The sequence below is a fragment of the Misgurnus anguillicaudatus genome, chromosome 21 (genome assembly GCF_027580225.2).
Source record: "Misgurnus anguillicaudatus chromosome 21, ASM2758022v2, whole genome shotgun sequence".
Classification (NCBI taxonomy): Eukaryota; Metazoa; Chordata; class Actinopteri; order Cypriniformes; family Cobitidae; genus Misgurnus; species Misgurnus anguillicaudatus.
The window spans coordinates 22,100,298-22,115,408 of NC_073357.2; the positions used below are offsets into that span (position 1 = coordinate 22,100,298).

Below are 15,111 nucleotides of genomic sequence, written 5' to 3' on the forward strand. Positions count from 1 at the left end.
TTTCAAATGGTCTCTCTTTCCTCCCACTCTTTGTACCCAACCAATGGTCTTTCAAACTGAAACCCAACACTCATAATTACATGTGAGCAGATCTCTTTCCTATAACAAAAATAGTTCCCTGTGATCAACAAGCGTATACCAAACCAATGAGTTACAGGCTTTAAAGTTTGTTTTAGACAACTTATCAAAAGAGGCATAATGAGTAATGCAGGAAAGAGCTAACCATAAAACAGAGGGAGCATCATCGTGCTTATAAAGTAACGATTACACTACACACGGTTCTTCAGTTACTCTTAAAAATATAGCATATTCCATTTATTACATAATAGGTCAGAAAAAATAAATTGGTTTCAAATTTTTTAAAGCACCAGCACATGGAAAGTCTCTTTGTGGAACCTTGAAAGGTTGTTTTGGATTGGAATCTTATTTTAAGAGTGTTTAAGGGTTTAATACTAGGATTGCAACTCACACAGGGTGAAAATATTCTTTAAATGATGCGTTCTTTGCATGATACAATCTTTGCATGTACACCGGGCAGTGAAGGCAACCTACAGGACAATTATACCCCATATAAACACCACTTTGATCACAGAAAATGTTCATAAACAGGGTTCCCAAACCTTAGTTAACTTCAAATTCAAGTACCTTTCAAGGACTTTCCAGGTCCAATTCCCTCAAATTCAAGGACTAAATGTGGGGACTCATTTCAAGTGAGAGCAAGGTTACATCATGTTACCTTTTAAGATACATTGTTACAGTTCCCTTTCAAGGGAACTCGCGCTGCGTCACTGCGGTGACACTTTGAGTACGCCTACAGGGGTAAGTGCGTCTGAATGTCTAAATCAAATTCAACCAATGGTGAGGCTTAACTACAAAGACAGGGTGACGCAGGAGACAGGAAGTATATCGTTATCTGAAATATTGCTAAAGACGGTGTTACAGGGACACAGGAATTATGGCAAGGGCGTTACATACGTAACCCGAGACATTTTCATGTGTCAAACACAACTATGCAAAAAATCAACATTCGCATACAGAAGATATAAGCATTTAAAGCAAACAGTTTAGCAAGTGTGCTTATTGATATTATATACAATACACAGGAATAATATGGCTTCTTTCCAGAAAACGTCTTGCATAAAATAGATTCAAGCACTTTCAATGTATCTGTATCTATGTATGTATATTTTCAAAACTTCCCAGAGCCTTGAATTTTTTCCCCCAGATTCACAAACTTTCAAGGATTTCAAGGACCCGTGGGAACCCTGCATAAAATTGGTAGAGTCTTGTGTGTGAACGCAAACACATCCCGTAAATATTCTGGTATTACTCCTCTAAAGGGGACCTTTTAACATTGCTGTAACATTTACTGAACACGTCCTATGTGAACAAAAGGCAGAAACAATGCCGTAAGTTGCTGTGCCATCCCAACAAGAAGTTATGGTTCAGCTAAAGGAAAACAGCGCGCTTAATGATCTTATCTTATAAACAAAAATGCACGTGCGTGGTTTCTCTAGACAGAAATCACTGATAATAAGCAAACTTCAGACACTGCGGAAAAACGACCAAGTGCAGGACTTTAAACACATGTCTTTACGGGATTTTTACGCCAGGTGTGTGAATGCACGCACAGATTCTATTGGCAGTGTGAGTGAAGCAAAATCAAATAAAATCCTGAATGCATTTCCGTAAATTCCCAAATTACTGATGCACTGGTGCTAATGTGAATTGGCTTTTAATCGAGGTAATAAATGGCTGAAAATGACTACTAACAACATGTATCCCATGTGGTTTTGCATAAACAGGCAAAAAAAAGAGTAACAAAATGACCCCCGTCTGTGTCCAAACTCAAATAAAAACGAATATTATCAATAATAAAAATCTTTTAAATATTAGCATTTAGCCCACATCAAACAAAACCAGACCTCTGTACATAGGCAACAATGGTCACCCATGGTACACTTGAGCCGGACACTCCTCAAAAGCTTTCATTGGATTATGCATTGTGTTATTATGAGATGCACTAGCTCTTTGATGAGGGAGAGGGGTGTGGACAGGCAGGTGGAAACGTTGAATGCAGATGGAGGCAATGGTGAGCACTGAGCAGGGAGTTGGCCTTGGAGCTAATTTCGCCCTGATCAGGGACGAGACTAATTGTTTCCATGCACGCACAAAGATATGCCCTTACCCTGTTATTATTCATTTCACAGAGTGCATTGCACATGCATTCTTCTTCTATCCAGTAGCTGTCGCATTTAAAGAGATAAATACATTTTTAAAACAAAATCAGGACCAAATTTAGGTCAGAGGGAGCATTTGCTGTAAAGTTGTCATATAGCTTGTGGTTTTGGGTTACCAGACCTGAGAACACAGCGAGGTCACGTATCTAAAGAAAGAAAACATTGCCCCTTAGCAGGTGGTCACTGCTCAAAGTGTAGAAAATGCAATGGTCAAGTCGCTTATTTTGTCAGATGAGCAAGGAAAGATGTGCAATGAGGATGTGTTACTAGGTTGGATATTTGAATGCAACAATAAACTGAGTCACAATGGTGACCTCAGAGATAATCATCACAATCCAAACAGAGCTATGTTATTAAATAAAACAAAAACAAAAAAACAACACAAATTTAGTTATTTGTAAAGGATTATTATATACTACGTATATGTTTGACAATGACAGCAGGGTGTGTGAAAGTAAAGACAGCCTAAGGCCAAATTGAACAAAACTCTGAGCAAAACGCAGAGGAACAAAAGGAAACCGAGTCCAATTGAGAAATTTTCATCTGCTTTTGTTACGTTTACTCACAGTTTAAGTATAAAATTGCTCCACGACTGTTTGAGAAGTTTCTCCACACCGATCAAAACATTCCGATGCAAGACCACACATGTTCTCGATAATGTCTGACTACACTTTCTACAAAGCATAATGTAGATGTCACACATATACCTATAACAACCAATCCCTCCATGCACAGCGCTTTATCCAAAACAGATGCAGTGACACCAGAAGGAAACTTACTGTAGCTGACTGTAGAGGTAAAGTCGACTCCATTCGTAAGTATTAGTCCTCAGCGCTCCTTTAGACACCCAACGTAAATAAACATGTCCATTCAGCCGCACGCTCTGTGAGTTCACAGGGTGAAGCTGAAGTGAGAGAGTCTTAGTTTGCAGCCACGTCTCTGCCTTCACTCACTGTCTTGTTCCCTCACTCGCTCTGTTCCTTTCCCCTTCTCATTTCACTCTCTGCCTTTCTCCTCCCACTAAAATTTACTGACAATAAAGCCTCATTGCCTCAGAGCTGCAGAAGAAATCCGTAATGTCACATTGATTTAGATGGAAACTGGCAAATTGGGACTGGTTTGGTACGCAGAGTTTATTAATTGAGGCATCGACTTTCTAATTTGAATAATGTTTACTTAAAGGCAACTTCCTAAATAAGATTCTTTTAAAACAATACTGCTCAACAAAGGCATTATACTTGTTCTTTGAAGAAAGAAAAGAATACGTGTCTACCCAAACTTTTTTAGGCTTTAAACATTAGAATGTCTAATGCTGAAAGGGATTCCCTGCTGCTCTTCCCTAAATAGGGATCAAGCTAAATTTAGCATTTATACAGAATTTATAAGCATGCCAAAAAAGGAGACTTTGTTTCCAACAATTTTCATTTTCATCAAAGGCAAAAATATTTCACCAAAGAATCAGGTGAATCTCAAGTGATTCTGAGATTGTTTTCTGTATTGATATAAGTGACAAGAAGGACGATAAAATGGTTAGCAGCACTGTCCAAAATCAACTCCCCATCATGTAGTATGTGAAAATCAGTATGCGAAATGAGTAACACTTTCAAATCCATAGTATTTAAGAAGAAGTAGAAATACCTGGATGGTAAGTATTGTTTTACTTGAAGACTTTTTAATATAAAAACAATATTTCCGAGGTTAAACACTTTTTAATCTGGCATACTAGCATGTATTTCCAACGACAGATAAACATTTTCAACAATAAATACTTGTTTGCAATTTACTAAAATTATTATTTGTCAGCACACATTTACAGACTTTCCTGTGCATTGAAGGTCCGTTACAATTTTTTATGAGCTGACCTCAAATACTTTTTCTATGTACACAAAAGGCCTATTTCCTCTCAAATTTTCTTCACAAATCTGTCTAAATTTGTCTTAAGCCCGATTTAAAGTCGTGCGTAAGCTCTACGCCACAGCTACGCCGTAGGTTATCCATAGCCTGTGCGTAGCTCTGCGTAGTAGTGATGGGCAGTCCGGCTCTTTCCATAGATTCGTCTCTTTCGGCTCAAGCGCCGGCTCTACATTTTAGTGATGGCAGTCCGGCTCTTTTCATAGATTCGGCTCTTCTGGCTCGGCTTCCTTAGAAGAGCCGGCTCTTACGGTGCCACCCCTGCATGCGTCTGAAGATTCGGCTCTGCTCGTTCGCTACAAAGAATCAGCTCTTAGAGCGTCTCGTTCGCGAACAACCCATCACTACTGCGTAGCCTGACGTGCACCTCGCAAAATTTTTAACAGTGTGTCAGTTCTACGTGGACCGCAAGCGATGGGATTGGTCCAGCAGAACCCCTCCCGTCAGGTAAAAAAAACTGCGTCATAGCTATTTCCGTTTGCGAAAACAAAGATGAGCCAAGTTGAGGAGTAATTTAACATAAACTTCAACAGAAGTCGCTGTTTATTTACTTCCATCATTGCTGGTCTTCTCAAATCATACACAACAAGTTGCAGTTTCTTCTTCGTTTGTGGGATAACTTGTCAAGCTTCTTCTTCTTTGACGGTCACGCTGCTACTGGTTACACGCGTGGATACTGCCTACCAGTGGTCTGCGCGTGTGTTTGCACGTCGACACGGACGACGTCGCAAAAGTATAAATGAAAACCTACGCGGAACCTACGCCGTCGCGGCTACGGCTTAGGACCTACGCACAACTATAACGAGCCCTTTAGTGAGCACTTCTCCTTGTCGAGATAATCCATCCACTTCACAGGTGTCGCATATTAACTCTTTCCCTGCCATTGAGGAGTTAACTCTTCGATTAAGAGAAAACACTTCTCTGACAATGATGAGTTTTTCTGGCAATCCGTATTTACGCTATTATCCACCAGGTTGCACTCTTACCCAACTTATAAAACCCGGAAGTAGTGACTTAGGGCAAACAGTTCAAATTCTGTGTATGTTTTGATGATCACTCTGAATCTGATTTCTATCATAATTCTTAAAAATTATGTGATAAAGAGGTGATAAAAAGAGAACAAATAAAGCTTTTTTTGTTTAAAAAAGAGGATCTGTTCTTTAATTTTATATATTGTATGTTTACATATTTAAAGAAGAACATTTTCCTGGAAGGCATTAAACTTTTGTGAAATTCATAAAAAATGGCAACTTTTTTTAAAAACTCTGGCGGGGAAAGAGTTAAAGTGCACCTATTTCTTTGCTAAAAATAACGTTATTTTGTGTATTTGGTATAGTACGATGTGTTAGTTTATGGTCGTTTATGGTTAAAAAAAACCATATTTTCCACATAACAATTTTTTTGCTTTGGATATACTGCTTTCCTCAAATGATCTGATTTTGTACAAAGCTCAACAATCTGAAAAGCGCTGTGTTCCTGATTGGCCAGCTAATCTGTACATTGTGATTGGCCTGAATACCTTTGACATTAGCTGGAAATGTGATACTCTTTACCATGTTTGAAAGATGCACTTACAATGCAATGCTGACATGAGTTAACTTATAGGCTGTGAGTCCAGGTGGGAGGAATTATGATAATGTCAGTCTTGTCCACATCAACAGGCACAGGAAGTAAACTGTTGCCTACAATCCGTGTGTTTGTTATAGTCCAAGAAAAGAGATTTACGTTGGAAACGTTAACTCATGTCATCATTTACTTTGGGGTATGTACCTTTTGCATATCGTTAACATGTACTAATACACACTTACGCACCAAAGAAAATGTAAAATCATGAATCGGACCATTGGTGCTCTTTAAGATGCTGATTAGGCCGCATGATTATTAAGGGTGGGAATCCCTTGAACCCTCATGAATTGTTTCAGAATCGATTCTTAGGCTCCCTATTCGATTCAGAATCAATTCTTGACATACTAATTAGCATATCTGTGACGTCATTACGTAACATTTGCTCTCAAAGTTTGCACTTTTGCTACTAGTCTCTAAACTGTCATATACTGTACTTTAATGCAACTAAGTGATCAATAATGTCAGTCTTATATACACATATGTTCTGTTTCTGTAAGACATTAAAACCAGTAAAAAAATTGTAATTAAACGTGACATATTAATTCTATATGTTAACCGGCAGTAACTTCCATGAACTGACTAACGTTAAGCGTCTAGCATCATCGTTACACACAATGATTTTGACATTATTACTGTATTTATCTAATGCAGCGCACCCAGCATCTGGATAACAAACTATGTGCATATTTTTACAGAAGTATATTCATGTTCTTATATCTAAACAGTCAATCAGATAAGTCAGTAAATTAAATGCGCTGTTTCTCCCTGCCACTTACTGAACAGAGAAAAGGCAGAGGAAGATCATCCCAAAGTGTTCTTTCTCTTTGTTTTCTTGCCGTTTAAAATTAGTCAGACAGGGCTGTCCTAGATGCATTTGATTATTTCTTTCTCCACTGCTCGTGTAAGCTATAGGTGCACTCTCAAGCTGTCCGTGTGCAGCACCTTTCCCCCAGTTAAGTTCTGCCTTTTGGTTCTGATAACGTCACATTATTATTTTGTAAACATTTAAGAATCGATTCTTTACATTTGTAGAATAGATTCAGAATCAGACACGTCCACATCGCGATGCATCGAAAAATAAAGTTTTTGTCCCACCCCTAATGATTATTGCACAGGTGTGCCTTAGGCTGGCCACAATAAAAGGCCACTCTAAAATGTGCAGTTTTACTGTATTGGGGGTCCGGGGGTTCCGAAACCATTTGCTTCACGCAGTGCAACACAACTCCTTTGCATACAATAGAGTTGATCAGGTTATTGGTTGTGGCCTGTGGAATGTGAGTCCACTCCTCTTTAGTGGCAGTGCAAAATTGCTGGATATTGGCAGGAACTAGAACACGCTGCCGTATACGTCATTCCAGAGCTTTCCAAACATGCTCAATGGGTGACATGTCTGGTGAGTATACTGGCCATGCAAGAACTAGAATGTTTTTAGCTTCCAGGAATTGTGTACAGAGTTGTGTAACATTTTAGAGTGGCCTTTTATCGTGGTTGGCCTAAGGCACACCTGTGCAATTATCATGCTGTCTAATCAACATTTGATATGCCACACCTTTGAGGTGGATGGATTATCTCAGCAAAGGAGAAGTGCTTACTAACACAGATTTAGACAGATTTGTAAATAATATTTTAGAGAAAAAGACCTTTTGTGTACATTATAAAGTCTTAGATCTTTAAGTTCAGCTAATGAAAAATGGGGGCAAAAACAAAAGTGTTACGTGCATAATTTTGTTCAGTGTATATTTTAATAATAGGTTCATGTAGGCAGACGAGCACTAATAATTGAATTCATTTTGACAGTAAAATCTGCCCTATTTTTAAGTAATTTTTTGCAACTGTTATTTACCGTAATATGAAGGAATCTGTCTGGAAAACCCAATACATTTTAGTTTTTCAAACCCATGACCTTGGTACCAGCTATGGGAACATTCAAAGTGAATTATGGGTAGGTGGAGGCTGGGTTATATGTACTGTGAGGTTGTGCTGTTGTGTAAAAATCTGTGACTATTGTAAATCCATGATGTTCTCAAATTGTTGCAGTACAGGGTTCTGAAGCACAAGTTGTAAAAATAGTAGGCCTACTAAAAACTGTATATTCTAGCTCTATACAGTGCAGGATTCAACTATACACTTTATCAGTCAGTAGCAGCTACTAGCTAACTTCAGTGCAGTTATGTGCTGGGAGTTCATAAGGCTGCCAAACTACTCTACAGTTTAATCTAAAACCCTGGCTCAGTCCTATAGAGCTGTACATGTGATGGCTGACAAGTGGGTTCTCTCCAAACACTCCTGCCCATGAAACTGCTAATTCTGTGCGAAGCAATTTGCAACTTTATTTTGTCTTTGGCCATAGTGCAATTTCCCCTTTACAGATATCAGGACATACACTCCCAAATTGTAAAACACTGTATGTGCATTCTATTAGTAATTTTATTATATTAGGGATTAAAACAATCCATCTGTTTTTTAACTGTCAAGATTCTATTATGTTTTTATTTTATTATGGAATTTTAACCATACTTGCAAATAATCAATCCGAAATACTGCAGAGTTGGTGTTTATTGCAGCTATTTAAAGATTAATTCTTCAAAAAATGAAAAGCATACTGCTCTTTTCTAAAAGTCAAGTAAAAAGCAGTGTGATGTGCCTTTTTGTTTGATGGCACTGGAAAAAAGTTATTTAGTCCATAAAAATAAAGAAGAAATTGTTCTATTATTCTTTAAACTCTTTGGGGAACTTAAAATTTTTTGTTTATGGCATCGTTGTGAGCAACCATTAGTAGCACATTTATTGATTTTTGTTTATTCTGTAACCAGAAAAAGTTATAGACTTGCTTTAAGTTTAGCACAAAAGTATAGCGTTAAAGAGCTTAAACAGAGCTGTATGGCCGTTCATGCTATTTGGCAAAGAAAAAAAACATGCTCAGACCAAGCATTTTCCAACCAAACAAGCATCTCAATTTCACACACCCTCCCTCTCTCTGTCGTGTGTTGTTGAAAACTCTTCGGGTGAGCATCAAGTGTGACTGATGTTCTTATAACCACACTTTCCAGAATGCCTGACCACTAGAGGGGCATTAGGTCCATGAAAAAGGCTGCTTCAAGTTCCAGGAAAAGCCAAAGGGAAATCCTACTCCTCTCAGATTCCACACTTGGAGAGGTGACAAACCTTTTCCAGCCTCAAACCTACTTGCAAGTTCAATTCCATGAGACTACAGTATATTGGTCTACAAAATATAATTTTAAGGCATCAAATATACTATATGATTTGGATCGACAATAGTGGACTGGCAATTTTACATTTCAGAGAGGATACTAATGGTACAATCACACACATGCAGAGTACCATGAGTTTACTGAAACAAAGCCGTTGTGCTTACAAAGGCCGCTCTGTGTATTTAGAGAGAAATGAAACAAAGATTTTAAATAGCCAGACAATCAGGACTAAACAAAATGCAGAATGGCAGACACACTTGTGATTTAGTAAATAAAATGAGACAATTTGGAGTAAACTGAGAAGGCTTGTATCTCCATTTCGTAGGTCATATGATGGTCATATGAATAGGTCATATGGTAGGTCAGTTGTTTATAGAAACTATAATAAACAGCAGTCAATAAGTAGACAATAAATGCATTTTAATTGCAATTCAAAAATGTGTTAATCTTACCTCAAGGTCATTAAGTGAATGAGCCAGACTCAGCCGTTTAGCGGGAGCTGCGGTTCTTCGAATAGAGGAGCGTCCTTTAGTAAGTGCCCAAAATTTAGATCCCTGAAAAGAGAAACATTAACCTAAGATCAGATTGCAGTTGATATACAATTTTATACAATGTGGCTGTTAAATGCTTTATTCTGATTGGTTGAGAAATGCATTATTTTTCGATAAACTGACATTCTGACATGTCAAATGTCTTAAATTAACCACCAGAGCAATGTCTGTGGTAACCGTGGTACCCCGTGGTGTGCATTTTTAATCTTTGTACAGCACTACTTGAATGTTTTATCATTTAGCCTAGCCCCATTCAATCCTATGGCTCCAAACAAAAATATTATTTTGTTCCACCATACTTACTTGTGTAACTACTCATGTAACAGTCTTTAAATAGGGAAAACATGGACGTGTTTGGTGGCTTCTAAATTCATCCCTGTTTGGAGCCATAGGAATGAATAGGGCAAGGCTAAATGCTAATACATTCATGAGGCGCTGTACAAAGATTAAAAGTGCACGCGTTGAAAAAAGATAGGTAAGTATTAATTAGTCTAAGTTGAGGTAAGAACATAGTAAAATATTGAAAAACTGTGGTGAGTTCCTTTAACTAAGTTCGGGAGGAACATGGTCATGTGATCCAACCCATCAGCGCGAAGAGGTGCCTATAAATAGCCGTTCTTCACCTTTGTCCCATGACAGTTTTTGCAGCATCCCGCCTCCACCCCATTACCTCACTCTCAGCTAGTTTTATGTATTCCAGTTAAAGAGGGGGAAGTACTCTTGGTTCGGGGTAAAATTTCAAGCTCTGAGCCTTTCCTATCAATTACATGTTAATGCGAACTTGTAAAAGTACAATCAAACTTATTAGTCAATTTAACATACATTTTAACATTTTCAAATGTTTTGACATCACTTCAACTCATCAAAATGAGTTAAACAATTTTTACTTATTTTTGGTAAGTTAACAACTCACTGCTGGTCAAAATGTAAAATAGTAAGTTGAAATGACTTGTTTGCAAGTTTGATTAAAAAATTAAGACAGCAAAATACTTTTTACTGCGTACTTATTTGTTGTTTGATAATAAACCCTCCAAGTATGTTTTATATATATAAATATATATATATATATATATATATATATTCTTCAAAGACCATCATAACATAAAAAACTTTTAAGTACACTGAATGCATTTAAATGAGGTTATTTCCTACTATATTCTACATAATCTGATTATCTAAAATCTTATAATTAATACATAGAAATTTAAATAATTACAATGTTAGCTTTATAAATCAAATCTACATGTTAAACATGCCAAAAAGAGACAAATGACCCAGCAATAAATTATATCAGTCAAATGAAGGAAATAATCTTTCCCTGTTTCATCACATGGCTGACAAATGGTTGCTAGGTGACTTTCAACATTGTAAATAGAGCTAAGTCTGATCTATTCAGCATAATCATATTGAACTGCACTAATCAACCCAATAGCTCCATCTGCTGTGCCTGATACTTGCCACACCATCTGTTCCATGGCTTATTGTAATAAATCCTTTAATTTAGCATGCTGGCAATAAAATGCTGTAAGACTGACTACTGGCCAGACATGACTAAGATTTTCTTGCCTACTTTGGTATTATATACATGGTAGGCTAGGCGTGATTTTTACCCTCTCAAAAAAAAACTACCCATATGCATATATGATGTATATGTATAATATAGGTATGGATGATAATACAATTATGGTTAGATTAAGGATCATGGATGGATAAATGACTGGATATCTATCTATTACAGACAGATATACAAACAATATTTACATCTAGTACAGTTATGTTCAAAATAATAGCAGTGCAACATCAGTAACCTGATAAACCACTATTATTATTATTATTAGTACTAGTAATATTTTTGCATTGGAAATGATTTACTTACAGATGTAATAGTGTAATAGAGCCATTTGTAATGATATCCACACTACTTGTTCTCAAGTGCTTTAAAATGGCAACAAAAACCCAAAGCACACGGAAGAAAACAAGCAACTACGGTTAATACAGATTGAAGAATGGTCAGGAATGCAAAAAAAGATTCAGCCTTTCATCACCTCTAGAAAGATCAAAGATGATCTAAAATGATCTGTAAATACTGTGACAGTCAGAAGACATCTTATTGAAGCTAAGTTGTTTGCAAGAAGCACCCGAAAAGCACCATTGTTGAAAAAAAGGCATGAGCACCATCAACATCAACACATTAACTGTCCCAAAGAAAAATGGCGTAAAATTTTGTGGCCTGATGAGAGTAAAATTGTTCTTTTCGGGTCAAGTGGTTTTCGACAGAACCTCAGGCGACAGGCACAGTACACTGTAAAGACATGGTGGTGCAAAAATCATGGTATCGGGATGTTTTTCATACTACCATGTTGGGCCTATTCATGTATCTTATACAAGGGAACATGGATCAGTTTAAATACATCAAAATACATGAAGAGATTATGTTGCTATTTGCTGAAGAGGAAATGCCCCCTAAAATGGGTGTTTCAACAAGACAACAACCCCAAACACACAAGCAAGATGGCAAAATCTTGGTTCCAGACAAAAAGGATTGAGGTTATGGAGTGGCCAGCTCAATCCCCTGATCCATTGAAAACTTGTGGGGTGACATTTTTCTGATGCAAACCCTAAAAATTGACAGGAACTGTGGATCCTGGGTTGAAATACCCGTTTCTAGGTGCCAGAAGTTGGTTGACTTGATTTGACACAGATTCAATAGTTTAAAGTGAAGTTAAATCTTAAGAAATGTCTTTAGTTTTAAGTGTCTACAGAGAAAAATGTTGACACTGCTATTTTTTTAACAGCTTAATATTCTTTTTTTTTCTTCCCTTTAAAAGAACAGGACAGACTTGTAAATTATGTTAATGATTTGATTTGTAATTGAATGTGCAATGTTTTCAGTACATTTGAAATATGGAATTTTTTGCACTTTATTCACTTTTATTAGTACAATGCTATTATTTTGAACATAACTGTATATAGATAGAAAAATATTAAATTACTTGTGTTTCTAACAACCCCTTTGACTGTTACAATTAACCCCACATATGGGGTACATTGTAACATTTTCACTTTTGTCACTTTCTGTGTTATTGTATGAGAATGGTAGGTCCCCCACACAAACTTTAAATGTTCATTTGTAGCAGAGATGTGTGTTGTCGGAAAAATGTCAAAATCTACTTATTTTAGTGAGGATGAAGCAACGTTTTAAACTTCATGAAATATAACAACACCTAAAAATCAGAGATCAAGTTATTACAGATAATCTTTCTTACCTTATTTTCCACTTCCTTTTGTTTGGACACATTGCTGGGGAGCCTGCATGTGAACTCAAGCTGTGGGGTGAAGTTCATTTTCTGAGGGTGTTTGAGATCTTCTAGTGGTTTGTATCTGAGAGTTGGAATTTGTTCCATGGCAGGTGGAAGGAGGCTACTTTTAGATCTGGATTCGTCACTGTCTCTCTCCACCAAGCACTCGGTGCTATTGGGACGAGATTTCTGCCAGCGGGCCTTTAAGCCAGAAGGTCGGTGTTGACTGCTTCTGTGCTTACACAGAGGAAAAGAGGTAAAAGCTGAAGCATCTGCCCCAGCAGAGGCACCTACTTGAGTCACAGGTTGAGCAGTAACTGTTAGTGGTTCTGACAGGAGGCACCTGAGCTCAGGTTTGAGAAGTTCGGTATTCCTGTGCTGGGAATAATCTGGTGGTGGGTTTGGAATGTTTGGACATGTGAAGCTCCACTGGGCAATGATGCTCTCGTGATCATCTGGTGATGCATTTCCAATTCCACTGTCGCTGCCGCTGTTGCGCATATTTTGCTGTCCTTCATCTGGATTCTCGCTGTCGAGTTTAAGTCTCAGTTTTTCAATATAGTCTCCAATGTCAGAATAAAGGACAGACACAAATTGTGAAATAGAGTGGGGAGTCTGAGGAAACTCCAAACAGCCTTTAGTGTCTGGATCTGGAGTGCACGGAATTCCAAAGTGTCCCACGATGCTTTGGTGCTCCTTGTGGTCATAAAGCTCTGGATCTACAAAAAAGACATGACACGATGTTTTCAAGCTGCCCGTCTTTGTTACATCATCCCCATTTTTTGTCGAATCAATAGAGACAAGACCGAAAAACCTGCTGTCTTCCGTACAAACGACGCAAAGTGCCAGGCTCTCCGCAGGGTAAGATGCAAGAACAGCATCTTTCTCATCACAAAGCTGTACACAGTTGCATTTGATTTTCATCATGACCAGGGAATGGGTCTTCTGTTTAATTCCAATCTGGCTGATACATTCACGGATTGCTTGCAAAGCCTTCTCCTCAGATTGTGACATCACTAACTCCAGTTCCATAGAGTTGATGTATCCCACAACCATTGCTACATTCAGGAGGTTGGAGTCTGACACAAAATCATTCTGACTTTGGAGGTCGGAGAACACAGAGTCCTCACTGGTAACTCGAGATGTCTCCATCTGTAGAAGACTAATAGGGTGGCCTCTGGGCCTGGATTGCTGTACCCAATAGGACATATCTGGTTCGGACACGGGGCGTTGTTTTTTGTGCCGCTCTTGTTGTGTGGTCATGGTGCCGTGATCTGAGATCTCAAAGACTGTGTCAAAACTTCCAACTGACTGAAGCATCGGCTCCCTCATATTTATAGCACTAGGATCTTCAGAGAAAGAGTTTTTTCCAGGACTGAGCCATGGCAATTTACCGTTACTTTGAGAAACGTGCTCCTTGACAGTGGAGCAAGAGCCTGTAGTCTGCAAGTCACCTGATGTTACCAGCAAACAGAGTGATCGTGATGATGTGCCAATCAGCTTTGCCACAACGTCATGTGATTCCTCAGAAACATCCGTATCATTCACTCGCAGGATGCGGTCATCAGGACGTAGTCCGACGCTGTATGCCGGACTGCCTTTTATTATTCCACGCAGGACGCAAGGTGCTTGGCCGGCTATGGTGAATCCGTAGCCAGCTTTGCCGCGCTCCATCTCAACCCTGCGGACTGCTGGGCTGGAAGGACGTTCCAATTGTCTCATCGCAGAATCATCTAATCTCAAAACTCTCATCTTGTAGCTGAAATTCACAACACCAGTACAAGAAACAGGTGCAGTTTTCCTGTTCAGACCCAGCACAAATTATGTGCAGTCATCTTAATGTACTGTTAAGGAAAGAACAGGGCAGAGTGACTTAAGTTCAAACATGAGACATCTGTTATTTGATTACATGAAATATAGAGGGCAAACAAACCTAATAGGAAAATACACCAACAGACTCAAAGGAGCATATAAAACACACAGGAGATATTGTTAAAGGGATAGTTCACCCAAAAATGAAAACCCTGTCATCATTCACCCAGCCCTACGCTGAAACAAACCTGCACAAACCCCGCCGCTCCGATGAACACAAAGGAAGACACCCCGAGAAATGTTTTTAACCAAACCGTTCGTGGACCCCATTCACTTCCATAGTATTATTTTGTCCTACTATAAAAGTGAATACAAACATTTCTCAAAATATCCTCCTTGTGTTCATCAAAACAGCGAAATTTGTGCGGGTTTGTAGCAACATGAGGATGGGTAAATGATG

At 38.3% G+C, this 15,111-nt stretch overlaps 1 protein-coding gene across 4 annotated transcripts in view; it reads right to left on the minus strand.

Moving 5' to 3' along the window:
• Positions 1 to 15,111, minus strand: part of rgs12a (regulator of G protein signaling 12a) — a 45,208-nt gene that overhangs the window by 28,823 nt on the left and 1,274 nt on the right. For all 4 annotated transcript variants that reach the window (XM_055196377.2, XM_055196359.2, XM_055196350.2 and 1 more), the window contains exons 2-3: positions 12,807 to 14,683; positions 9,442 to 9,543 (exon numbers count right to left, since the gene is read on the minus strand). In XM_055196377.2, coding sequence (XP_055052352.2) covers positions 9,442 to 9,543; positions 12,807 to 14,591 — 1,887 coding nt within the window. In that variant the 5' untranslated portion in view covers positions 14,592 to 14,683. The remainder of the gene's footprint in view (positions 1 to 9,441; positions 9,544 to 12,806; positions 14,684 to 15,111) is intronic.